Source organism: Tamandua tetradactyla, chromosome 17 (genome assembly GCF_023851605.1).
Source record: "Tamandua tetradactyla isolate mTamTet1 chromosome 17, mTamTet1.pri, whole genome shotgun sequence".
In the NCBI taxonomy this organism is placed as follows: domain Eukaryota; kingdom Metazoa; phylum Chordata; class Mammalia; order Pilosa; family Myrmecophagidae; genus Tamandua; species Tamandua tetradactyla.
The window spans coordinates 76,123,070-76,149,761 of NC_135343.1; the positions used below are offsets into that span (position 1 = coordinate 76,123,070).

At 51.5% G+C, this 26,692-nt stretch overlaps 1 protein-coding gene across 1 annotated transcript in view; it reads right to left on the bottom strand.

The window, feature by feature from the left end:
• Positions 1-26,692, bottom strand: part of CAPN13 (calpain 13) — a 90,848-nt gene that overhangs the window by 31,552 nt on the left and 32,604 nt on the right. Inside the window, exons 4-8 of the mRNA XM_077134746.1 lie at positions 25,236-25,354; positions 20,152-20,306; positions 12,311-12,485; positions 11,315-11,389; positions 6,683-6,768 (exon numbers count right to left, since the gene is read on the bottom strand). Coding sequence (XP_076990861.1) covers positions 6,683-6,768; positions 11,315-11,389; positions 12,311-12,485; positions 20,152-20,306; positions 25,236-25,354 — 610 coding nt within the window. The remainder of the gene's footprint in view (positions 1-6,682; positions 6,769-11,314; positions 11,390-12,310; positions 12,486-20,151; positions 20,307-25,235; positions 25,355-26,692) is intronic.

Consider the following 26,692-nt stretch of genomic DNA (forward strand, 5'->3'; position numbering starts at 1 on the left):
TGGCCAGCCTCTGTCCACCCCTCCAGCTTTGCCTTGGGGTTCCCCACTGACCCCCACCCTCACCCTTGAACCCTAGCATCGATGCCTGCCTTTCGCTTCGGTCAAAGCACCTGCCTCGTACTTCTCCGCCATCACCGTGGCGTGCCTGCCCCTCTCGGTCCTGTCCCTTGCTAGCTCTTACTGATCTTTCCACCTGAAGTGCGCTCCCTCTGGGAAGCCCCACCTGCCCCCCTCCTACCACCCCCTCCTTTGAGCTCCCATAGTACCTCGTACCACCTCCCCACCCCAGCACTCACCACACTGCTTTACAATGGCTTGTTCATTTGTTGCTATCCCTCCTGTAACTCCAAGTTCCATGAAAGGAATGCGCCTCGCTCACCAGTCGGCCACTGGTATTGAACACGGGCCTTGGCACACAGGAGGCACGCAATAATTTTTTGCTCAATCAGTTAATGTTGGTATCTGCGGGACTTATCAGTGTTTCAAATAGTAGAAGCTCAACTGGTATGTTTGTTGAATAAAACTAAGTGTGAATAAATAATTTTCTATGGACACTATGGATACACTCCCTCCCCCACTCCCCCCTTGTTTGTCTGCCAGCCTGGGAGCGACTGGCTCCATTGAACACATTTTAACCCAAGCCTTTTGGGACACAGTTTCTGTTTCTTAACTCCTGGAAGGAGCAGAAGTTCTGGAGGGATCCATGTGCCAACTGCAGGGGGCAAACCTCCCCTGAGACAATTCTAGCTCATTTCAGGGTAGAATTCTTTCCCTTTGATTCCCTTTGGGTCACTTTGGTTGCCTGGAGGTGGTCACTTTGCCAAGACCAGTTTGGGGAGGGGTGTGGAGACCACTGGGCTGCCTGGAAATGGTCAGAACAGTCAGTCAATGCTCAACTGGGGCAAAAGTGGACGGGGACAGCCGTGGGAGTGGGGCTCTAACATGGGGCTTTTGGGTAAAAGAAGAGTCAGCCTCTCCAGGGCTAGAAGGAGCCAATGGGCGTGGGTGAGAGAGAGGCACAAGGACGCCCAAAGCACTGGTCATCCCAGCAATGGGTTTGACCTCCTCTGGCAAGGAGATCTGGGAGCTTGATATGCAGGGGTAAGAGAAAGGGTTTCCGCTGGGCAGGAAATTGAACTAGCCAGCCTGTGTAGCAAATGAAAATAAAATGGAATTCTATCTCCACCCTTACTGGCTGGGTCACCTTGGAAGAGAACCTTCATCATGCTAAGCCTCCATGAGCCAAACTGTGACTCGGGGATAATGATTCTGTCTCAAAGGGTTGTTGAGAAGATAACATAAAATGATGGATTAAGCACCCAGGCTACAGTAAGCATCGAAACAGTTCCCTCTGTTCTAGTCTGCTAGATGCCAGAATGCAATATACCAGAAACGGAATGGCTTTTAAAAAGGGGAATTCAATAGGTTGCTAGCTTACAGTTCTAAGGCTGAGAAAATGTCCCAGTTAAAGCAAGTCTATAGAAATGTCCAATCTAAGGCCTCCAGGGAAAGCTACCTTGGTTCAAGAAGGCCGATGAAGTTCATGGTTTCTCTCTAAAGTAGAAAGGCACATGGCGAGCACAGTCAGAATTTCTCTCTCATCTGGAAGGGCACATGGCGAACACGGTGTCGTCTGCTAGCTTTCTCTCCTGGCTTCCTGTTTCATGAAGCTCCCTGGGAGGCGTTTTCCTTCTTCATCTCCAACGGTCGCTGGCTGGTGGACTCTGCTTCTTGTAGCTATATCGTTCTGCTTTCTCTGAATCTCTCATTCTCCAAAACGTTTCCTCTTTTATAGGACTCCAGAAACTAATCAAGACCCACCCGAATGGGTGGAGACATATCATCACCTAATCCAGTTTAACAACCACTCTCAATTACATCACATCTCCAGGGAGATGATCTAATCACAGTTTGAAACATACAATGCTGAATAGGGATTAGAAGAAACGGCTGCCTTTACAAAATGGGGTTCGGATTAAAACATGGCTTTTCTAAGGTACATACATCATTTCAAACCAGCACACCTTCTCACCATGATTCCTAAGATATTCCTCAAAATGGCCCCGCTGTTTAATTGTGGTTGGTCATTTATATCAACGCGCATGCTATAGACATCTCTCTGCTTAGTAAAATTGATAGTTGACATCATACGTGCACTTGTTTTCCTGGTATGAATACTATTTTTGCCCTGAAAGCCCATGAAGTAGACATTTTCACCTTGGTCCACCCTAATGCTAGAAAGATCTACACATTTTCTCTGAATGTTTCCTGTAACCATAGCGCCTTGTCTTCATTCAATCCGACGGGGTCCTCTTGCTTTGACACACGATTCTGGCAGGTGACGTGGTCGAAGGAAAGAAGCTGGTGACTTGTGCTTGGGTCCCTCAGTAGCTGGTGTCGTCTCTGCTGTTGCTTCACAGGCTGGTGTCTTCCAGAAGGGGTCCCTGGGCACAAAACTTAATGAGATCTTTCTCTCGCAGTGGCTGGCACTGAGGGACTGGGTCCTTCCAGCTGTGGGCCGAGGCGCTCCAATGCGTGATTGCGTAACAGCAATTTCATAATTAAGTGATAATTACATTTTCTGCCGTGTGTAAGGGAAAATAAATGTAGTGTAAATCAATATGCTATCGATTCATGCAAGTTTGCCTTTAAGGGTGTGCGACTGAAATTTCAATTATAGCCGAGATTAGATCATCTGGCTCTCTCCATCCATTTCCACTCCTTAAAAAGTAGGGAGGAAATCAATCCCCTGCATGGAGACAGGGCTTTTGGAGGCCCCGTTGCTTCCTTCCAGGCTGGTTTTGATCGGGAAGTGGTGACTCTCAGCCCTCGCAACCAAGGAACAGGGTCTTACAGAGCCGGTCTCCCAGTCCCTGCTCGGCACCCCACACCTGGACCCATAAATCCAAATGTCTAAACCGGCTTTGTTCTCGCCTCCTGCTTGCCCTGCTGGAGCTCTCCAGCCCCAGGTCCCAGCACCTGTCTCCCAGCTTCCACTGCCTCGGGCCGCATGTTGGCCCCGCACACAACCATGTGTGTTTCTGGCTTGGGAAGGCAGTCTGTCCTTCCCTTCGTACTGCGGGCTCCCTTCTGAAGTTACTCATAAATTCCCCGCCCCACCCCGCCCCGCCCCAAGGCCAGCTCAAGTTCAACCCCGCCCACGAAGCTCTTCCCCGATCTCTGGTGTGCTTAGCAGGGGGACATGGGCAAAATATCTACTCATGCATCTCCTGCCCTATTTTCCACCCCAAGGGAAACCCATCATTGCCCTCTGCCTTCCTTCCACTCCTGGCCCCAAAAGCCAATCCCAGATCAAGGGCTCTGGGTAATTAGACCAGCCTCTGGGCCAAATTTGGCAGCATGGGGGTGATGATGGAAAGCACAGCTGAAAAAGGCTGAGGTTGTTGTTGTGATTTACACTGGAAAGGGCAGAGGATACCCCTGAGAAAGAAAAAAGTATAGAAGTCCGTGGAAATGAGAAAGGAGGTCAGTGAGTAAGGATTGTCCAGGCTGGATTGGAGGCAGGGTTGAGGCACCCAGGACTGGGAGAGAGAGGGTGTCTGGGGGCAGCTGCAGTATAGAAGAAACACTGAGAATAAGAAAAACTTCTTTCTAAGAAGTTTTTATCTACGTGATGATGGACTTGGCCTAGGCAATTTTTAGACAGCTGTAAAAATTCTAACTGCTTTTAATTGCTTTTCTGGTTACCGGACTATTATTTCTCGGAATCTGAAGCTTTGCTTGAGGTTGGCTCCACAAGGTGACATTGTGTTGCACTGAGGGGTTTATTCTTCAGAGATAATGTCTTAAAGACCATGTGTCACACCTGTCGTTGGACCCCGTACGCGTCACTGGGGAGTTACTCAGCTCTTCAAACAGTGCTTGTTGACGCTATGGCTTTTGCCACTGAAATGGGGACCCCTCTCTGAATGGTGTGGCTTTTTACTCTCTTCCTGTCTCCCCCACCTACCCAATCCACCCAACCTCAGACCTCTCGATTCCCACTCCAAGGTCCAGCCTCTCCCCCATTCAATGGCAAATCACCTGTGCCTTAAATCCATTCTGTCCTAGCAATTGGCGTTTTGCCTTGTTCCTATGACCAGCCCCCCCCCCCATCTCTGGTTTTCTTTTCTGGAGTTCCTACTGGGTGCCCAGGTATTCTGGGATTAAAGATAGGACTGTTCTTACCAGGCACCCCAACAGTGGGCATCCTGCCTGCTGAGCCCAGCCCAGCAGTTGCTGTGCCCTGCAGGCAGATCTGCTCACTGACCTGGATCCCTTCACCCCTGAGCCCCCAGCCTCCATGGAACCTTCCCTTGTTCAAGGACATCACCTGGTTTCCCTCACCAGCTGACCCAGCCTATCCCTGCCAGGGCAGCTTCTTCTCACCTGTGCCATACTCTCTGGACTCCGAGACCTACCCATTCTACCAGCCCTTCTCTTAGTGCCTGGAACTGCATCTCCTACTCTCTGCAAAGTTAGAATAAATCCTTTCGCCATGGGAGAAGGCTTCCTTTCCTTTGGTGGAAATGGACTTGCTTATAAGCTTGGGAGAGAAGCCCCCACATTCATGGCCCGAGTCTCCCAGAGAGCTCCTGGTACCATGCCTTCTTGGCTTTGCCTCCTTATTTAGAGTCCAAGAGTGGCTGGCCCAGATCCACAAGTTTATAGATCTCACCAGCCCCAGATGCTCCAGGAAGCCACCCCGAACTGCTCTAGACCCCACTAATCACGTCTTCATTTGAACCCTTATAGGAAGTCTCCTATTATTACCAAATATGGAAGTAGGTTTCAATTCTCATCAAAAATAGCTGACAACAACTAATATTTTTATAGCACTTGATAGGTGCAGCACCATCTTACATACGTTACTTCATTTCTGCCTGGCAATATCCTTGGGAGCTTGGAACCTTCTCATGAAGAAACTGGGGCCCAGAGAGGTTAAATAACTTGCCTAAGGTCACACAGCTAGTAAGTGGCAGAGCTGGGACTCACACCCAGATGGTCTAGTCTGGCTCTGGAGTTTGTCTCTTAACATCATCTGGATTGTGGACAAGACAACCTGAGGTCAGACACCGGGCAATGCATCCCTTGCTTAACTGAGACGTTTCGGCTATTTGACTGAGCTGAGACCCAGTCTGTCCTAGCTTATACTTCATGTGCCTAGCCCTGGAGATTCAACCAGTTTTGCAAAAGAAGGCATGATTAGGCCCCTGTGGTAGATGAGGAAACTGAGGCAGGTGTTATGATGCCACCCACCAAAAGACAGCCTAAGAGCAAGGGGCGGAGCCAAGGTGGGTCCGCCCCCCCCCCCCCCCCCCCCCGCACTCCTGAGGCAGGTGGCCTAAGAGCAAGGGGCGGAGCCAAGGTGGGGCCCCGCACCTCCCGAGGCAGGTGGCATGCTGTCTGTGCCTGCTGCTAGGAGAGGGCGCCAGGCTCTAAGCATGAGTCTCAGGGCTGGAACTATGGGGCCATTTAAGGCAGGGGTCACAAGCTTTGCCCGTAAAGAGCCAAATGGCAAATATTTTAGGCTTTGTGACTCACACAGTCTCTATTGCAAATACATAATAAATATGGCTATGTGCCAATACAATTTTACCTTCAAAAACGGGAGACTGGCTGGATTTGGCCTGTGGGCCATAGCTTGCAGGCCCCAGATTTAGGGGAACCAGGTAATCCTAACAGGAAGTTACCTGGACTCTACCCACTTCCCTGCCGAGCCTAGGATGGCCTCATTTGTACTTTGTAGCTTCACTAGCTCATTCCCTTTCCTGCAGGGGTGACCAGGCTTCCTTGTTCACCAGGAAACATCCGAGCCACACCCGGCTGTATTCCAGGAATTCATCTGCTGGGTTCCTCCCTCCCTCTGTCTCCCCCTTCCTTTCCTAGAGCCCACCTTCCCCCCGGGTTCGCCATTCATCTCGCGCTGTCGCGTGTCTGCGCACGCACACGCGCTTCGTGGGGCTCTGCCAGGCAGCAGGCGCGCTCCCCGCTGCAGCCGGGTTCCTGGCGGCCCTGAATCGGCGGGATCAGAGCTGGTCAGGGGGCCGCAGTCTGCGACTTGCCCGCGGGGTTGGGGGGACATCGGAGACAGCCACGAGCCTTGGGTTCCCGAATGGAGCAAGGTGCGGTACCCGGCGCAAGGGGACAAATGGATGAGTCGATGAGTAGCACAAAAGGAGCAAGTGTGAAGGTCTCCAGGTCACTGCCTCCAGTTCCCCCTTGGAGATGAAGCCTTTTCCATCCTGATACCTCGCCTATGGGAGCCCTTTAAGGATGAGGCTCCCTTCTCTCCATCCCTCTCACTGCCAAATGGGGTCTTCCCAATTGCCCCCTTTTCACTATTTCTGGGTACTTGGGTTCAGAGGTCTAGACTGTGCCCTTCCAAAAGGACAGACGCTGGGGCTTGTCCACCTGTGCATGCCCCTCAGTGCTTAGCACAGTTCACTTAATACAGAGTGGATATACAGTAGGCGCCTAATAGGGGCCTGGTGCACGACATCATGTAAGTGTGAGATGGACTGAGAGCCACCCTCCAGCAGGCACTGGATGAGCTGGTGGTGAGAATCCACAGCAGCTGGGGGGAGGGGGGCTACCCTGGCAGGGGGGCAGGGGGCAGGAGGGGTCTCTGTCCCCTGAGCTCCTCCATAAAGGAGGGAAGAGACCTGTTCAGAAGCCATACCCATCACTCCAGCGTCCTCTCCATTCCCTTTTGCCCCAGGGGTTCCACAGGCGGATGATGTCTTCCCAGCCGCCCCTGTACTGAATCTGTAAAGAAGAACAAAAAAGGAAACTGTCACTGCTCCCCAGCAAAAGTCAGCAAAAGAGGGAATATGAATGCAGCCGCTTTTTACCTCCAAGGACTAATTTAACTTCTGACCTTATTTGGCTGCAGCTAGGAAAAAAAAAAGCTGAAAGGAAAAAAAAATCAATGTCTCTCTGCTGCATGGGAGGAGTTGAAACAAGAAAGAAGAGAAAATGGCCCCTTTTCCTGCTTAGCATCTTGCAGGGCAGGTGCAACTTGATCATTCAGGACAACTGACATCCTAGGACCTGGGCAAGATTCCAGAGCAGATAAATGGCACAGGGAGCTGCTGGGCTGCAGAGGAGAGCTCTTTATGGGTCCCCAGGCTCTCCCAAGCCCTGTCCCAGCCAGCATCTCTATTCCACAGACGTTGCCTGTTTCCCTGCCAGCCGCCCCTTGGGAGCTGTGCTGCCGTCTCGATAGTGCTGTCCCGAGCAAGGAGGGAAGGTGAGGCTCATTTGCACAAGGTCGGGACTGGGATTCCAGACATCTGAGGCTAGCCCTGAGCATCCTGGCTCCCTGGCTCCGTGTGAGGCCCCGGAGCACGCAGGGAAGCTCCGATGATCTGGAAGCATCGCCCCTTACTCCCTGATACAGAACTTAGCACATTTACTCCTTTTAACCTCTTAGATGTGCCGGAGGGCAGGACGGTTAAAAAGTGACAACAAATGAAAGCAAACCCTTGAATTTTCGTTACCGGGAATCGGGAGCCCTCAGCCTAGTGAGAGGAATTCAAAAATATGATTGAGGCGGGTCACAGCTGAGATACTGAGCAGTGCTAATGTTGTCTGAGTGGACAGAGGCCTGGAGGGGTGAGGCAGGGGTGAGCCCATTTGGTGATTACGGGTCAGAAAGTCCTGAATCACCCTAGGGAGAGGAGCACCGAGCATGGGGTCCAGGCTCGGACCTGAACACTGGCTAAGTGCTTTGTGTGTGTTACATGATTTGAGCCTCTAAGGTAGATTTTTACATGATCCCTGCTTTGTGGAGGAGAAAACTGGGCATCAGAGAAGTTAAGCAACTTTCCCAAGGCCACAAAGCAGTGGCAGAGGCAGAATCCCATCAGCTGGCAAAGCGCTTGCAATTAGTTGTAGAATGGGGCACACTTGAAAGGTACTGCTGCTCTGAGGCCAGCCCATCCTGGGATGTGACCTTGGTCTTGAATTTAACCCAATAGGGGCTGTCATTTGGGGTGGCACAGTCAACTGGGGGCAAAAGAGTTGGACGTGGCTGAAGTTTCTTCTGTTGCTTTTCCTTGTCCGCCTCTATCTCTGGCCAGCGCTGCAGTGTGCGGTTCTCTGGTTTTCACAGCTGCCACCAGAGGCTCCTGACCCTAACTTAGGTTTCCCACCCTCTCTTCCCCACCCAGCCTACTCCAGGCCTTGCATACAGCGTATTATTGACCGCCGGCAGCCAACAGAGTCCACGGAGATGGGATATAAGAAACTGTCTCCTAATGGCCCAAAGAGCTACGATGAGTCCCCCTCAGAGCCCACGTGGATGGTCAGGGGTTCCTTTGGGCGCAGGGGAGAAGAGCAGCCAGTGAGTTGAAGGGGCTGAAGGCAGGGCTGAATGAGGACTGCTTATAGGCATTCATGGAGAGCCGCTGACCGAGCTACATGCATAATAAAAAATATGCCAGTTTCATTTATCTTCCTGTCTGTGTCCTGCCTGGAGGGAGGATGGGCAGATTAAAAAGCACACTACATTTATGGGCTTGGTTTAATCTTAGCACCTGTGGTTCCGAGTTATAACCTCCTCTCTCTGGAAAAGGAACCTTCTTCCAAGTCCAGCGCTTGGGCCCCTGCTTGTGCCACGTGCCCTATTGGTAATCACATGAGTCACATTCAACACCAAGCTCATGACCACATCCTAGGTTGGGCTGGGCCCTGAAGCAGCTGGACCCTGTATGTGCACCCGATTCCAAGATTAAGAGCATACGCTTTGCAGGCCAACAGTGGCTGGGCTCAGAATTCTGCCCCTGCTTCTTGCTTTGCAGCCTCGAGAAAATTGCTTCACTTTCCCCAGTTCAGTGCCCAAGTCTCCAAAGCTCAGAGGCTACAGTAGAGGCCAAGGTCATAGCCACATCCAAGAATGGGCTGGCTCACAGGCTTACTTCCCTGCCTGTGGACTGTGTCCAAGGGCCTAGGTCGGCTCTCTCAGAAAGAGTGCCACAGGACAAAAGATGGCCCAGGTTACCTGCCCCAGCACACATTTCCTCAAATGTATTCCCTTGAATACTCACTCCATATGCCGGTAGTAGTTATCCCTAGAAAAAGTGGTTCCTTGGCCAATGCTAGATTAAAACCAAGGAGTATTTGTATCTTTAATGCAGGCCTTATCAGAGCCTTTCACATGCTAAATGTGCATTGTGACCCTCCCAGAAAGGCATACAATGTACAGCATTTTCTAGAAACCTGTTTTGACAGAAGGTCTTGCCAGATTAGCTCTCTTTCACACAGCAGCTGGGTAACATCAGAGGCCGCAGGATACCAGGTAAGCGATGGACCTGGTCATGTGGTTGGATCCTCAGCTATCACAGGTGAGATGCCCTGTTCAGGCTGCTCAGGGTATTGGGTCCTCACATTATAAAAATAACTTGCTATATGTGCTGTGGCGGGACAGGGGTCTGGGCTTGAGAGTGGAAGCAACAGAAGCCCAAAAAACAGCAGAGCCCAGGCTGTGATGCCGGCGTTCACCTCTGGGCATTGGCCCCAGGCCCTTGCATGGCTTACTTGAACCTGGGGGCCACTGCCATGCCCTTGTCTGGCCTTTGCGGGGACTTGCACCCCTTGGCCTTCTGGCCTACTGGGCCAAGCATTGCCGACCGATCCGAGTCGGCACCTAAGAGAAATTTGTCCACACTCGGGATGGGAGAGCTGCAGGGAACGGAGTGTCCAAACATGGTCAGGGGTGGGGGTGGTCATAGCTGTCCAGAGAATTCAGAGAAGGGGCTGGGCAGACAGAGTGGATATGGTACAATTTGGAGGAAGGGAGTCTGGACCTGCTGTGATGGGATCCCTTCTGGCCTGAGTTTATTTGGAGAACCTCTTCCCTGCTTATGGGACTGCACACATGTCCTCTGATGGGGCATCAGTAATGCCACCTTCATGAATGGCCAAGGGAAAAGCCATTCATTCATTCATGCAAGTGTGCTCACCCACTGACCCAACAAACATTTATTTGGTACCTACTATATGCCAAGCCCTGTGCAGAGGGAGCATTTTATTGCTGGTTTACCTTAAGGAGACGGGAGATATTGTTCCCATTTTCTGGTTTGAGACACTCAGCAAAACCCAAAATGTTGGTGCAGCTGGACTTGGGTCAAGGAACAGGAGAGACAGACTGATAGAGAAAGGGCAAGTGTGAGACAGCAGGAGAGAAGACATACCAGAAATAAAAGCTGACATACTGCATCCTTTGGCCCATAAATACCTGTGAAAAATGTACCCTGGAGTTTGGAATGCTGTCTCTCAAGGCTTAGAAGATATTATTAGACCTCAAGTGTTGTGAGAAAGGGGAGAAGGGGGAGCATTTGCAGGAAATCATCTCAAGGCCAGGAAGCGCTGTCACCGCATGGCTACATGAAAAGCAGAGATGGGAACTGAGGACACGTGATGTCTAGGCACATTTCATTATGATGCTGAGGAGCCTGTGAAAGACACTTCCCTTCGGAGGTCTCGCCTTCTCCATTTATGAATGGAGGAGGCAGGATGTTTGAGTTTCCCACACCACATTCTACCACACACAGTAATTATATACTTGTCCTCGCAGTCAGTTTTCACCTCTAGGGGAAAACAACTTCCTATCTGTGCTCAGAAAGTTGGCCTCCCTGTCTTCTAAGGGCATAGTATTCTAGCTGGGCCTGAGGTGGCCCTGCTGGACCGCATATTTTCCAGCCTCCTTGGGCCTTGGTGTGGTCCTGTCCTGACAAATAGGATGCGAATGAAAGTGATGTGGGCCATTTTCAACTTGAGCTTCTCTGTGGATGTTCAACATCTCCCTGGCTCCTTTCCCTTCCCCTGGCTGGGAGGTGAGGGACCTAGAGCAGCTGTCCATTGGGCAGCCCCATGTTGAGGATGGAAGGCCACCTCCCAGCCCTGGGACCACCTGTTACAGGAGTGGGGAATGAACGTTATCTGGTTTAAGCCTCTGTATTTTGGAGTCTCTTTGTTAAGGGCATTTCATTTGTACCTAATGAATAAAACCCCTTTTGGGGAAAAACTTCTCCCAGAGTCCAGGGGACAGCTCATTTTGCCCTCCCTTTCGACGAGTCCCTCGGCACAGCTGACATCTGCCATCCCTGTTTGAGAACCGTCTAAGCATAGCAAGAGCTCCGGTGGGTCCCTGGGGAAGGAGGCTCACGGGTGTCAAGGTGGGGACAAGGGTGATGAATCCTCACTTCAGCTTGGCAGGCCTGCTGAGGACTTTTCATTCTGGCCCCTGTTTAGAACGGCAAGAACTCAGGGTCAGACCATGGGGGAGGTGGCCAGAGCGTGGGGACCTTACCTGCTCAGCTCCCGTCACGGTGTAGGCATGGCGGGCCACCAGGCCGTTCTCCTGCTCCTGGTCCTTTTCTGTCAGCTTCAGAGAAGAAAAGCAGACTGAGCATCCAACTTCCACAGGTTCTTCAGGGGTGTGGACAAATGCAGCAGCCGAACTGTGGCTGGATGAAACTTGTCCCACCGATTCCCTTTGGAATGCCCTAGTTCCCGGCACTCATTTCTAGGGGGTCAGAGTTTGATGGCCGATGGGAAGGTTGAGAACCCAGGTATTTCATGCCTCAGGAAACCACCACAGGGTCCTGAAGATCTGGGCTGCTTGCTCCTCTAATCGCTGGTCCTCAATGAGGCACAGCATGAGACGCGTCTGTTGGGTCTTTGGAAGGAGCCCCCGAGCTGTGAGTAATTGGGGTTTAAAGTGCATCTCAAGTTTCCCAGGGGCATTTTATATTAGGAATGTGTGACTCAAAGCCCACAGGCTTAACGAGTGAGGGAAACATCCCCATGCATAGGGAACCTGACTCAAATACTTTGGAAGGTCACCCAAGCATCCCAAAGCAGGACACAAGGACACACCTCGGGGGGCTGCCTTTAGATCCAGTGAGAATCAGAGGGTCTAAGAGCTCATCGTTGACTTAAAGCAAAGCAGCAAAGCACAAGGGGTGCAGCCTGCAGTGGGAGCTGTCCCTGCCTTCTCCACTCCAATGGTAAAGGCCCCTGTCGCTCTGGACCCAACTGAAACGCACTGGAGTCAGATGGTGGCATTTGAACCCCGGGCTGTGTGGTCACGGGCAGTTTACTCGGTCTTGTGGAGCTTGTTTCCTCTTCTGTGAAGTGATGTCTGCCATCCCTATCTTGGGGGGTGAATGTAAGGTACGCACGAGGCAGCCTGGGTTCGGCATGCAAGGAGCCCGCCATCACAGCCACTCTAACCAGTGCCTGAATGGCCCTAACCAGTGCCAGGGGCTCCCTGGTCTTCCTGGGCAGGGGGCTGGACACTCACCCCCCACGGAGTGCTGCAGGCCATCAGGGAGCCCGTGCCGGCCGCCATCTTCACCACCGTCACCAGGTTGGAAGGGTAGGAGTCCCAGTCAACGTGGGTGACCACCCCTCCTGTGAGGTCCACCAGAGCATCCAGGAGGTGGCCAAAGTGCAGCTGGGAATAGGATCCGTGCAGCCTGGGAAGGTAGAAGTCGGATCTGCCTTCGTGGTGCCTTTGGTGAGACACCCCAGGCCAGGCCATCCGCCCCCCTACTCGAGATGCCGACTAGATGCCAGCAGCCCGGGGGGTGGTGCTGTCCTCGCCCCCTTCCCACGAGGGCCAGGCATTGTCTGGGGGCTCTGAGTGTGGAGACTGGGGCCGAATTCCCGCCTCACCACACAGTCAGCTCCTGGTCTTGCAGGGGTTCCCTGATCTCATAGGGTTGTCCCTGGCCCCTGCAGGCCCTGAATGAATATTAGATGTGGTGGTGACGGTTCTGTGCTCCCTGTTCAGTTTAGCAATAGCTTTTAACTACTGACTCCATGCCAGGCACTGAGAGTTCAAAGACGAACAAGGCCCCATTTGGCCCCTCAAGAGCTCAGCTGAGACCTCGCTCGGCCTTCCTTCTCACTCTGTGCAGAGCTCCATCCAGAGTTTAGAACCTCTCCCTCTCCACATTCCCAGAATCCATCCACTCACCCCCAAATCATTAGGGAGCCATGGTAACATTGCTGAAGGTAGGCTAGGTGAAAATGAGTCTTACCACACACCCTAAAGGCAAACCACTTAAAGCCGTCGTTCTTGTCCTCCAAAGCACCTCCTCCCCACCCCCTCACCCTCCCAAGGGGTCCCTGTTTCTGGACGGTGCTCCCAGAAATGCCTGGCCATCCTGCCCATCTCCGCTTCCTCCAGTTCTCCCCAGCATGTTAGGATTTCCTGTCATCCACTGGGGAGGCAGACAGACCCCACACTCAAGAGCCAAACTGCCTGGGTCCAGTCCCTGGCTCCCCTCTCGTGAGTCTTCAACTCTTGGGCAAGAAGACTCCCTTACCTCATCCATGAAACAGGGACGGTCATGGGCCACCAGGAAGGTTCAATGAGTTGTTGCCTGTGCTGTACTTAGAAATGAACCTGGCTCATCACAGGGCAGTGTGAAGGCTTGTGCTGCTCAGTCTTAGATGCAGCAGGTCAGCCCTGTCCCTACTTCATTCCCCAAACTTGGCCGCTCCAGCAGCTCTCCCTAGAAGGGTGGTGTGAATAAGTATTTGAGGTTCTAGCTCTCGCTGGTTGCTTCTCTGCTGTGATAGCAGCGGATCATGATGGACCAGAGAAGAAGGACTCGAGCCCAGTATGGGGGTTCAGGGAGGGCTTTGGGGAGGGGGCACCTCTGGGTTAAGTGTTATGCAAGGAGAGAGAGTGAATTAGTCTTCCAGGGAGGAAGATTCAAATCAGGAAGGCTCCTGGGGACCAAGGAGCATCGACAAGTGGGGTTGGCAATGGAGCTAGGGGGCTGAGCGGGGCAACAGGAGACCTTATGCTCCCTGGGAGGGGGTGCCCGGGACAAGCTGCGTTAGGGAACGGCAGAGGCAAGGGTAAGGGGTCACATTTGGGTTTTGAGAACCCAAGTTCCTCTCGATGGGGTGATAGGAGGGGATGAGGTGAACTGGAAAGTTTCCCATGGAATCTTAAAATGTAGGCAGAGAGTTCATGGATGGTTCAGTGGTAGAATGCTCACCTTTCATGCAGGAGACCTGGGTTTGATTCCTGGACTATGCACTCAATAAAAAAAATGTAGGCAGAGCACAGAGACAGGGAGCTGGGCCAGGCCAAGCAGGAGAACCTGGGGCTGCCTCTGGCATCAAAGTTGCAGTGGGGGCCACCCCATCCCTCGGGTTTCTCTCTAGGGACCTTTGAACAGTGGGTAAGTGGAAGCAGAGTGTTCACTGGCCAGTGGGCAACAGGGTAGCTCCTGCTATAGCTTTTTTTCTGGTATGTAAAAACACATGGGGGTAAGGGGCTGAGTTCCATCCCTGCTGCTGCCGCTAAGGGGTCTGTGGTTTTGGCCAAGCCCTTTCCCCCTCTTTGCCCCAAGCCTTCTGTCTGTAAACAGTGAGGTGACTGGGTCAGCTCTAAGGGCCCCTCAGACACCCCTTCTCACCACTGTTTCCTCCTCTTCCATTCTCTCCCTGTGAGATCACCCAGTATTCAAGTAAATTCACCTTAGCATGTGTGTGTCCAGCAGTCGCTGCGAGTACCACGTCATACCAGGCACAAATGCCATGGCTGGCTCAGGAACTCTTCTATTTTTTTTTCTTTTGTATGCTGTACAGTGGGGGTCACATTTCATTCTTTTTCCACGTGAGTATCCTGTTATTGCAGCACCATTTGTTGAATTTTTGTTTGTTTGTTTTTGGAGAAGTGCATGGGCCAAGAATCGAACCTGGGTCTCCTGCATGGCATGTAAGAATTCTACCACTGAACTCCCCTCACACCCCTTGGACATCTTTTATTGAAGAAAGTCAAGGACATGCAGTACAAAAGGATAGACCTGCAGAGACTACCTGGCGGCAGGGTTATCTCGACATGTATGTAACACCGGTTCTAAGTCTTACCTTCCTGTATCTCCCCACATCTAACTGAGGGTTGTGGCTGGTCCTGGACTCTTCTCTCGTCAAGAGCTGTTGCCTGCTTAATGACAAAGCCTCCCTCTGATCGCGATTGTGCCCACTTGGGTCTCAGTGTGCGACTCTCTTGATTCCTCACATGCCCCATGGTTTACTTTCTCAGCTGCTGAAACGAATGCCATGTTATGGGTTGGCCAAGGCAACAGGAATACATTGGCTTGTGGTTTTGAGGCTGAGTCCAAAATCCAAGGCATCATCAAGGTGATATTTCTCCCCCAGAAGACTGTGGCATTCATGGGCCGGCTGCCAGCGATCCTTGGCCCTTGGTTTTCTGTCACATGAAATGGATATGGCAGCTTCTTCTCCTTTCACTTCCAGGTTCCATTGACTTTCAGCTTCTGGCGGCTCCATGACTTTTCTTCCCTGTCCAATTTCCCTTGCTTATGAAGACTTCAGCCATACTGGGTTAAGACACACCCTCACTGAGTTTGGCCTTACCTTTGCTAACAACATCTTTACCAGTGGGTTCACACCCACAGGAGCAGGCATTGAGACCTGAAATGCCTTTTGTGGGAGATATGCGTCAATCCCCAATATTCCATTGATTAGATCTTGGGGTCATCTTTGCACCCCTATTGCTCAAAGCAGGGGAAGCCAGACCTCCTGGCTCCTGTCCTCAATGAACAGGACTTTGCTGAGGGCACTGGACATTCACAAGGGCTGGGGCTCCAGAACCTATTGCAGAGGTTCACCTCCTGCTCGCTCCAGCAGCCCCTCCCTGATGCCATGTTCAGGCCCCCCCCAGCTTCAAGCAGGCAGTGGCAGCTATGGGGCTCTGTCCTGCAGTTCAGGCCACTGCTCAGTGTCCATGGGCCTCATGTGATGTGCGAGATCCCACACCGCTCCGCAGTGTCGGAGTGCCACACGCAGCCCCTCTTGGCATCCCCCGGCAGCCTCCCCACTCTCTATCTGTCACGCCCACAGAGCCTGCCCTGCCTGCAGCTGCCTGTTGTGACAAGAAGCACCCTCTCTGCTTTACAAACCTGAGCTCACATGCTGCTGCTTCGGAACACGGCAACTATTCTTAGCGCTCTTTGCTGGCAGGAAATAGAAAAGAAAGGAAAGATCTGTGCTGGCTGTGTTTGTCATTCTGTCACCTGAACCAAGGGATTCTGAGAGACTTGACCTCGTCTCTCAGCTTCATTCAGCTCATTTTGGGGAAATGCCTATCCGCTGGGCAATGACAGGGAAGAGCCCAGACATCTAAGAGCCAGAAAGGATTAGGAAATACTGCAATTCTTCACTGCGGAGTCTATAGAGGATCAGATGCAGCCAGATTTTGTCTCCTCACCCCCCCATCCTAGTCTCCACTCTATTTTATGACCTTCAGAAATACATCCCCAAACTTGGGGTTTTTTCTCACATTTGACTGGACTCGATCAATCATTTCCAAACTCCCAGCCACAAGGATAATTGAAAGGAGCCCGCACGTTTGCTTGGCCACTGCCTACCATAACCTCCCTGTATAGACAGGGGCCCCATGTCCCAGCCACTGAGTTCCAAAGGAAACACGAAGCCAATCTTTTTCTTCTAAAGACTGGCCGTATCAAGGGGTGGTGGAAAAGCACCTGACAAGAAGGCAGAGTTTTCCTTCCAGCTTGTCCTCAAACGCTGTGTGCCGTGGTCAAGCCACATTGCCCCTCTGAGCCTCAGTTTCCCCAGCTTTCAAAGGAGGTGATACGGGGGGGGGGTTCTTCCACCTCTGAAGAGCTATAATTCCATCTGAGTCACCCCTGCAATCTGTAACTTCCTTCTTTGAATAAGTGGGGAGAAAGCCTTTAAATAGCTTAATAGCGTGAAACATTTTATCCTCTGCTAAAAGGCTTTAGGTGGTAGAATGAGGATTCTGGGTCCACTTTCCCCTCCCTTTTCAGGCTGAATGATTGCTTCTAGGTCAGCTGTTAACGAAATGGGGTCAAAACCATCATTTCATTCCGCCAGCTTTCTAATTCACCAAGTGAAGTGTCAAACTATCCCCTTTTACATGAGGGTAAAAGGGGGTCCTGAAGTTGTGAGGGCTGAATCCACACTGGAAAGATAAAGGCAGCATTTGTGGAAGTAGCTAAGGAGTGAATTAACCTCCACAAACATGGATTGGTTCAACAACCTTGGCTCTTATCTGGGCTTCATTCTCAAACACTAATGAAGAGCCCTTCCTGAAACTGGAAATGAGCAAAAACTTTCATTTTTTGCAAGTTGGCTCATAAGAAAGAGCAGAAGAAGAGAGATCCACTCCTTGCTGTGTTAGGTTGGGGGCTCCAGAGGGACCAACCTGGGACCTGCGCTGTGGTGTCACCTCTCAGACCAGGACTGGATGAGGCAGGGGCTGCAGACTGGCCCAATGATGCCCACGGGTCACAGGACGGAAAACCGGGGGGCCCTGGGCCTTGGCACATCCAGGTGAGCCACTTGCTACTGTTTGCCCCGTTTCCCCATGTGTGAAATGAGGGATCCGTTACGATGGTCTCTGGGAAGTCTTCAGACGGCCGATGCGCTCCCTGATTCATTGTCTATTCTTTCATCTGCTAGCATTGGCTTTTTAGCTCCGCTGGGCCGGTCACAGTGTTTGCCTCTCACGCAGCCCCTTCCGTCCCTCCATGGCTCGCGGGCAGAGCAGCCGCCCCAGGCTATGGCGTGGAGAGCTGCTGAATCCGACGGAGCAGACTGGGCTGGTGAGGAGGTGACCCCTGAGTCACGGGTGGTGTGACCGGTGACTTTGGAATTTGAATCAGATCATGAGCAGAGGTATTGGGCAGAGGGCAGCAGAAGCGAAGGGTAGAGGAGGCTGAGCTGGTGTTCTAGTTTGCTAGCTGCCGGAATGCAACATACCAGAGACGGATTGGCTTTTAATAAAAGGGGATTTATTTTGTTGGTTCTTCAGAGGAAAGGCAGCTAACTTTCCACTGAGGTTCTTTCTTACGTGGAAGGCACAGGATGGTCTCTGCTGGTCTTCTCTCCAGACCCCTGGGTTCCAACAACTTTCCCCGGGGTGACTTCTTTCTGTATCTCCAAAGGCCTGGGCTGAGCTGCAAGTGCTGAGATGAGGAATGCCGAGCTGCTTAGGCTGTGCTACGTTGCATTCTCCCATTTAAGCACCAGCCAATTAAGTCAAACGTCACTCATTGCAGCAGAAACGCCTCCTAGCCGACTGCAGATGTAATTAGCAACAGATGAGATTCACCTACCATTGGCTCATGTCCACAGCAACAGAACTAGGTGCCTTCACCTGGCCAAGTTGACAACTGAATCTAACTACCACAGCTGGTATCATGAGGAGTCAAGAGAAAGTCAGAGTTCTGAAGTGGGAAGGGAGAGTAAAGATGCAAAGGGAGGCCAAGCCCCCTGGGGATAACAGGCAGAGCAAATGGGCAGCCTAAGGACAGCCCGGCCACAGCAGGGACAAAAAAACCCAATACATTTTCCAGCTTCCATCTCCCTGAGATCAGCCTTCTCAGAATTCCCCCGCTTCGATTTGTCCTGATTCCATTTCCTCATTTCTCTATGGGTACCTGTTTTTTTTTTTTAACCCTTCCCACAATATATCATTTAAAGCCACCGTTCATGATTCCCCCCCACTCCATTTAATGAATGCATTTATCTACTTATTTCTTCTCTTTTATCCCCACTCTCCTTTCTCTCCATCCACAGACAAGCACTTCAGAAGGTTTCCCATGCATCTTTTTGTTTGCAAGTGTTCTTGCAAAATGTATATTGCAGTGCATGGAGTTTCCATCTACATAAACCATCTAGTTTTCTTTTTCAGTGTTTCCTGCTCCAGGCACTCAGCCACCTGTCCTTGGGGACCCTCTGAGCTCTGTGGCTCCTGACTGCTGTGGGGTTCTCCAAAGAGGCTGCACACCCTCCTTCCCTGCCCACCCCACCGACAGACACCCCCTGCCACCATCTGGAGCTGCAGTGGGCACCCCAGGCAGACTCCCCAAGGGCCCTGGGGAGCCTTTGGGATGGACACCCAGGCGTGTCCTTGCTGCGTGTGAGCTCTGTACATAACTGGGCTAGTTATGGTCAGGCTGCCCTTTCAAAACCACACAGGGACCATGTTGGGATTTCTGGATCCCCACACCCTGGACGGTGCTTGGCCTTATCCAGCTTTCTAGCTTTTACAGTCTGTAAGAGTAAAATGATGCTTCACTGCCCTTTGTACTTGCATGGCTCTGGTCATGAAGAGTGGGGGCATCACTTCATAACCTGTGTGTGTCTTTACAACAGCGCCATAGCCACACACACACACGCACGCACACGTGCAAGCACACCTACTCCTGCACACCCACTGGGGCTGGTCTGAGAGAGCCTCTGTCCTGGCGCCAAGCACAGGGCCTGGAGAACATTTAAACATCTGGTGGATAAAAGCACCCCAAAGCGTCAGTCTAAGTAAAACCTGTGAACCGGGAGTTTATAAAGGCTGAGCTAGTCCGAGCCAGAAGGCAGTCCCTGAATCGTGGGGCTTTTGCCCGTCTAATAATGAGCAACTCCTGCCCTTGCGCCCCACTTAAAAACAATCTCACAGGGTGGGCGATGGTGGCTCAGCAGGCAGAGTTCTCGCCTGCCATGCCAGAGACCCAGGTTTGATTCCCGGTGCCTGCCCATGCAAAATACACATAAAAAAATTTTTTAAACAAAAACAAAACAACCTCACAGCAGTCACGCCAGCCCCCAAACCGCTTGCACCGCCCCAGCACCTTTGCCTGAACCATCCCCACTGTTGGGGATGCTCCCCCCAAATCCTCTCTGCCCTTGCTGAGATGCAACCCATCCTTCCAGACCTTCCTCCAGGGCCACCTCCTCTGTGCAGCCTCGGCCTGACTCCTGTGAATCTGAAAGTCGGGCTTGCTCTCTCATCACACGTCAGTGGGGATGTTACATAGCATTTGGGTCCTTACCATGGCATCGATGTCAGAGCCTGCCCTGCCCTGCCCTGCCCGCCCTTTGCTCGGTAACTCTAGTCCTTCCTGATGGCTCCAGCATCAAGCCCAGCATTCTGTGGTTGTTTCCGAGGATGCCCAGCCCAGTGGCGAAGGCCCCGATGCTCTAGAGCCACTGTTTGTGTTCAGCAGAACCGCCAAAAGCCCCCGGCCGAGCTGGTGGGCAGCACGTGGCAGGGCGAGAAGCGGGCAGGCAGGGCCAGCACCGGGCCGGGCAGAGGGCGGCACCCGTCCTTACTTGGCGTAGGCTTTCTCCAGCAGGCAAGGCCAGAACTCCTGGTTGTGTCTGCGCGGATGCACGAAGAGGTACTTGGGGCTGTCCCCGTCCCCCTGGGACAGAGCAGGCAGGCGGTCGTCCACCACCACGTCCATCCACTGGCCGCACTGCCAGAACTAGAAGAGAGTGGAGCAGACACTTCGGTAAAGTGGGGGGAGAATGGCGTCCTGGAGCGCCCCCGCCAACCCCCCCCCCCCGGCACAAGCCAAAAGATAACCCCAGCTACAACACGGCTTCCGAGGTGCAACGCTTAGCTCGATCCAGAGCAAAATCCCAGCCCAGGTGGCTGGGCCGGGGGGTGCGGGCATGCCGTCTCCACCAGCAGATGGAAAAAAATCACAGACCGAGGCCGTCAGAGAGAATAGAGGCAGGACCCTCGGGCTCAAGTTCAGCTTTGCTACTGACCAGGGCCCCGCTTTGACAAGTCCTGGTTCCTTTGTGAGCTGCCAAGACACAGCCATGGAAGTTTATCTTGAGAATCTTCGGGGATGTCTTGTACGCAAAATGGCAGTGGGGGAGCACGTGCCGAGTGACAGGCAGTGTCAACCCGGGGAAGGAGGCCTGCAGGGGGGTCTGGAGCGTGAGGGCGGGGTAGCTGGGGAAGGCGGATGGACAGCAGGCCCAGCGCGCACAGGCCTGGAGGAGGCAGGAGGCCCCGATGCCCCTCGGAGAGCTGAGGGGCCCCAGCCTCGCCCTCACTCCCTCCGAGCCGGCCCTGCCCTCCAAGCGACACTTGTGAAACCCGGCTGGCCCTGCTCCTGCCAAGAGCACAAATGAACCAGATGTTCCTCTCCAAAACAGACTGCTTTAATCTTCAGCATCCAACTCTAACAGTACACCTGGGGACATCAGCAAATTAGGATTGTTCACTAAAAGCCAGCCAGCTGGGTGTCCGGGTCTCCCCGAGCTGCCCAGCAGCGGGCACTTGGGGTTCAGGCCTGTGCCCCAGTAGAGGCAAGCCGGGCGGACGGGTTCTGTCATCACTCAGCAGGGACAGGCTGCTGTCCACATGGCCCGTTCCACAGCCGGGAGCCCCAGAGGCGGGGCTGTCACAGCCAGCTGAGGACACGCTCTCAGAGCAGAGATGCGGCCGAGACGGAGCGTCAGTGGAGACAAAGCAGAGGAGATGTGTCCCGCGGCTGGGTTCGGCACAGGTGGGCACCTGTGGGTCGAGGGGGCCGGCAGTCAGCCACCGGGGTGGGGGTGGGGGGTGGCAGCGAGACCCGGGGGGCGGGGAAGGCCAAAGGTCACGAGGGTGTCACTGGGAGAGCCTGGGAAGCTGGGAAAGTAATTCCAACCCCTGGATGAGGATTTCTGGGAGGGCAGCCTGGCTTGGACTTCTGATGTAGTTTGTATTCTGGTTTTGCCTTATATTATCAGAGGCTGGGCAAGACAGTCCATTTTCTGTGACTCAGTCTCCTCATCTGTTGAATGGTGGCAGGAGTATAGACTGCCCCATGGTACTCTGATTGGGATCTGATGAGATCGTGAAAGTGAGACTGTAGGCTGAGAGCCAGAACGGTTTTTCCACAGCCTTCTCCGTGCAGCAGGTAAGACAGCACCTGCCTCTAGGGCGTGGAGAGTGAGTCTTGCCCTCAGTGACCATCTCTGGGTCATGCCGTGGACGTTGCACCCACCCCGCCCGCCCACACCAGCAGAGCTGACTCAACTCGCTCTCCCTGTGCAAAGGGAACAGCCGATGAGAAGGCGGCTCCCAGCGCGGCTGCAGATGGCTGCAGACCCACATGTCCAGGTGAGCAGGGCAGGCACCTGGGAAGCGTCTGTACGTGTCAACTAGCGTGCTGGCTCCGGTCTGCAGCCACCCAAAGGTCCTGCCAGGACAACAAGAAGCACTGGGGACAGAGCCTCTGAGTCGCCACTAGCACTGGGTCCTTCCGGAAAGCAGTGCCCAGGTGCACAGGGAGGGAGACGGGAAGATTCTGCACAGAGGCCACCACCCCAAATGCTCCGGGGGAACCTGGCCAGCCGAGAGATCTTCTTTACCACCTATGAGGGCAGAATGTGCCCTGCCCAGGACCTGGACGTCCTAACATGTTAATAGCCCCCATCCACGTGGGCAGCCCTGAGTTGCTCCCAGCCCCACCTCAGGGCTTGCAGAAGACTCATATGCAATGGTTGGACAGCCAGGAGGGGAAAAGGAGGGATAGAAGTACCTGGAAGTACCTGAGGGACCTGTAGCTGAGCAGAAAAAGGAAGCAGATCTTCAGACTGAACTCCAGGCAGGATTAATTTTTAAAAGGCACAGATCTGGACATGTTCTAGGGAAAGTTCTACACTCCAAGGAGAGAGAGAGCCTTTTATAAACTTGCAATTTGAAAGAACGTGGTGTATACAAATTAAGACTTTAGGTCATCTCTGGATTCTTCCTTTGCTACACTGGAAGCCACGAGACAATGGGACAATGTTTACAGACTTTTGCGAGAAAGGAATGTGATCCAAGAACCCAAAGTCCAATCTAAATATCATTTGTAAATGAAAGCAAAAGAAAAACAAGGAAGTAGTCCTACCTAATGAGAATTCAATTAGAGCAAGAGTGTCAAGATAAGGGGAAATGAAGGGTGAAAGAAACACAGGTGAGCAATGATTTGTAAATAGACTTTTTTTGTTTGTTTGTTTTACAAGAAACGTTCTTGAAGCACAGTGAAAATGAAACTGCTGCTGAAGGAGAGAGCAAGGCAGGCCAGGGAAATGTGGATAATTGGAAGCCGGGGCAGTGATACCTAGATCAGAGAAGGAGAAATTAAAAGCTAAAAGCATTAAATAAAACAAAGAGGGATATTATGCAAGTTTTGTTCCACCCAAAACGAACGGTACTTATAAACCTTGGGGCACCAAATAACATAGCAGGGAAAGTGTAAAGGTAAACCACCTGCAAACACAAAGAACTCTCCAGACTATAACTACGGGAGGAACTTTGAGTCGCATTTTTAAGGATTTGGCAAATCAAGTAGAACAAATAAAGGCCCAGAAGAAAGAGGATTTTAATAGCACAATCTGCAAATCAGCAAGTTTGATTCAATAGGTAAAACTCACAATCGTTGGATAACAGATCCTCCTAGTCCATGCAGGATTTACAAAAACTGTCATGGACTTGACCATAGGTGAAACTTTAATAATTTCCACCGATGTCGAGATTTTGTAAATTATATTTTTTGGCCATAATTTAATAAAACTAAGATTCTGCAACCAAAAGATTACCTTCTACAAAATCTAACCATTTGAAAATTAAACTTGCAAAAACATCTATATCAAAGAAGAACCCAACTAAAATATATTATCTAAAAAGCAACAAAAATAAAGTACTTCGTATCACAGCCTACACATACAGATATACAGATATGACTCAGAGGAAACTCTAAAGCCTTCAAAGCTTTTATTATTAAAAAATGATGGAAAATGTTGCTTGCGGTTTCAGAAAGTTTAAAAAGAGGATAATGAAAATCAAAAGCTGTGATTCTTAAAAAAATCCATACAACTGCTACCCGCCTCCTCCCCCAAACATCAGCAAGCTGGATTAAAAAAAAAAGTAGATTTGACCATAGATACATAAGAGATGAAATAGATTGCCAGATAACAGCGTGAGCAATTCTATGCAATAAACTTGGAAATATAGAAGAGTTGATTTTTCTGTTAAAATATACATTTCGACCAGAAGTAATAAGACCCAAGAAAATTAATAGTTATTGAATAAATTGGAAGTTAAAGATTCCAAAGGATCTAGGTCCAGATGATTTAAGTATTGACTAGCATTCCAAGTAAAGATAATCAACAATTAGCAACTATTATTCAAATTATTTCACACCAAGACTCAGTTAGCTCATTTTAAAAAGCTAGCATAAGTCAAACGTGAGAAAAAGAGCATTAAAAGTTGAGAAATCAATTTCACTTATGATTTAGTTGAAAAAGTCTAATAAATTTTTTAGCAAATTGAATCCAACAGTGTAGCAAAAGGGCAGCAAACCAGGAATGTACATTACGAAAATTAGGAGAAGCTGGGATTTTGCTTTCACCATTATTAGTCAAAATTGTTGTGAGATTCTAACTAATGCAAGAAGGCTAAAAAGAAAAAATAAGTTCTATAAACATTAAAAGGAGAGAGACAAAATTATCCTTATTTGCAGATGACGTTATTAGGCAACTAAAGAAACTAAAGACTCAATGGAAAATCAAATGAACGAAAGAATTTGGTACGGGGCTAGTTATAAGTTTTATTATAGTACATGGAAGTTTTATATGTAATAAATGCATATCACATATGTTCAATATGTAATAAAGACATATTACACATAAGTTTTACATGTGATAAATGGTAGTTTTTCTCTTTTCCAGCAACATCCAGTTAGAAATGAAGGAAAGAATCTCATCCACAAAAGCTACAAAATGGTAAAATATCTGAGAATAAATTTCTCAATATGAGAAACATAACTGTAACATCTTACTGAAGGACATAAAGCTAGTTCTAATAGTTCCAGACAAATGGAAAGATATACCATGTTTCTGGAAAGGAATGATTAAAATAATAAAAATGTAATTTTTCCAAATTAATAAATAAATGGAACAGTGGATGTGAAGCATTCCACGTCAAAGTGGCATTTTAAAAAATTAGGCAGAATGATTTTAAGATTCTCACGGAAGACTAACTATGCACGAATTAGTAAGGTATATTTGAGAAAAGCGTGATAAAGGAAAACTCCTACAGGACGCTTAGACTGACTCTCGCGCCCCTGAAATGAAAAGAGCTTGGCCTGCTGCAGCAATAGGCGGGGCGGAGCTGGGAGATGGCGGCAGTGCTCTTGATTAAATCACTCTTTTCTTTGTGGAATTGTTTCTGCAGTTCTTCTGATTTATATTAACACGTTTGTAACTACCAACCTAAGCCTCACACCCTTTGCTGTGGCGGGTGCAGCCTGACCGACAGCCAGGGGTCCCTTCCTTCTCAGGCTGCGGGACGCTGGGACCCCAAAACACTGGCTTCCCTTCTGCTCACAGAGAAGCCCTTAAAGGAGCACCAGGGGGCACCGTACCTGGAAGTGGAAAATCCCAGCATAGTTCTGTGAAAAGCTTTGGTCCCTGGGCATGATCCTCTCCAGATACCGCGGGTTCTGGGTCAGGGAGCCCAGCGCGGCCAGGACCCAGCAGTCTCCTGGGAGGGACAGAGGAGTTAGAGACCCAGGGACCCTCTGGGAGGGACAGGGGGTGTTAGAGACCCGAGGACACCCCTCCCATGGACAGAGGCCGTTAGAGACCCGAGGAAACCACCCCCACCTTCCCCGAGACAGAAGGAGGCTGTTGGAGACCTGGGACCCCGGGAAACCCCTCACCAGCGCTTCACAGGCCTTTGCCTCTGCAGTCCACATGCCGCCTTCTTCAAAACGCTTTATTATTTGTTTCCTCCGTAGGCGGAGAGCAGGGGGGAGGATTTCCTGAGCCAGGCCCCTTCCAAGCAAGCCAGCGAAGGGACTAGCAGTCACGAGGAAGACGGGGTGGTGGGAGAGGCCCAGGGTGGGGGTCCAGGGAGCGCCAGGCTTCCGAGGAGCCGGCGGGCAGCCCTACCCTCTGAGGCTCATTCTGCCAGATGTGGCAGTGCAGAGTGGAGAGCTACTGCCAGTGCCGGCCCAGGGAGCCCAGGGGCTCTCGGAGAACAGGTGTGCCGTTTTCTCGCCAGGTATTTGCTCAGCCAGTCCCAGGGTCTGGGCCGCTGCTGCGGGCACTGGGCTTCTCCCCTCTGCCCTGGAGGGACGCATGGCCTCTGGCTTCTCCGGGGGTGTCAGCGACTTGCCCTTCTGCAGATACTCCCGCCCTCTTCCTGATCTGCACTCCCTGACCCTCAACACAAGTAATTACCGGGGTGTCGTTTCAGGCCAGGCACGCTGCTCGTGTGGCTGCCTGGGGCTGGGGGCATCAGCCTGGATTATAACTGAACCCCACTACCTACTGATTAGATGATCTAGGTAGACCATTCCACCTCCTGGACCCTCACTGGTGCAGCTGAATGGTGTTCCCCAAAATGCTGAGGTCCTAACCCCTGGCGACTGTGCATGTGACTTCATTTGGAAAGGAGGTCTTTGTAGATGAAATCATTTGAGTTAAGAGGAGGTCACGTTGGATTGGGGTGGGCCCTAAATCTTATATGACGGGTGTCCTCAGATGAACAGAGTTGGATGTAGAGATACAAATGGGGAGAAAAGGGTTGCGTGAGGACGAGGTAGAGACTGGAGTGATGCTGCCACGAGCCAAGGGACCCCGAGGCCCCCAGGAGCTGGAAGAGGCTGGGCTGGGTCCACTCCTTGAGCCTTCAAGGGGGCTGTGCCCTTCCCACACGTTGACCTTGCATTGTCTGGCCTCCAGACCGTGAGGCAATCACTTTCTGTTGTTTCAAGCCACCCCGCCTGAGGTGCTTTGTTGCAGCAGCCCTAGGACACAAACCCACTCCATCCTTATATATCAAACGCTTCCTTTCCCTTCTCAGCATCCAGCAGCT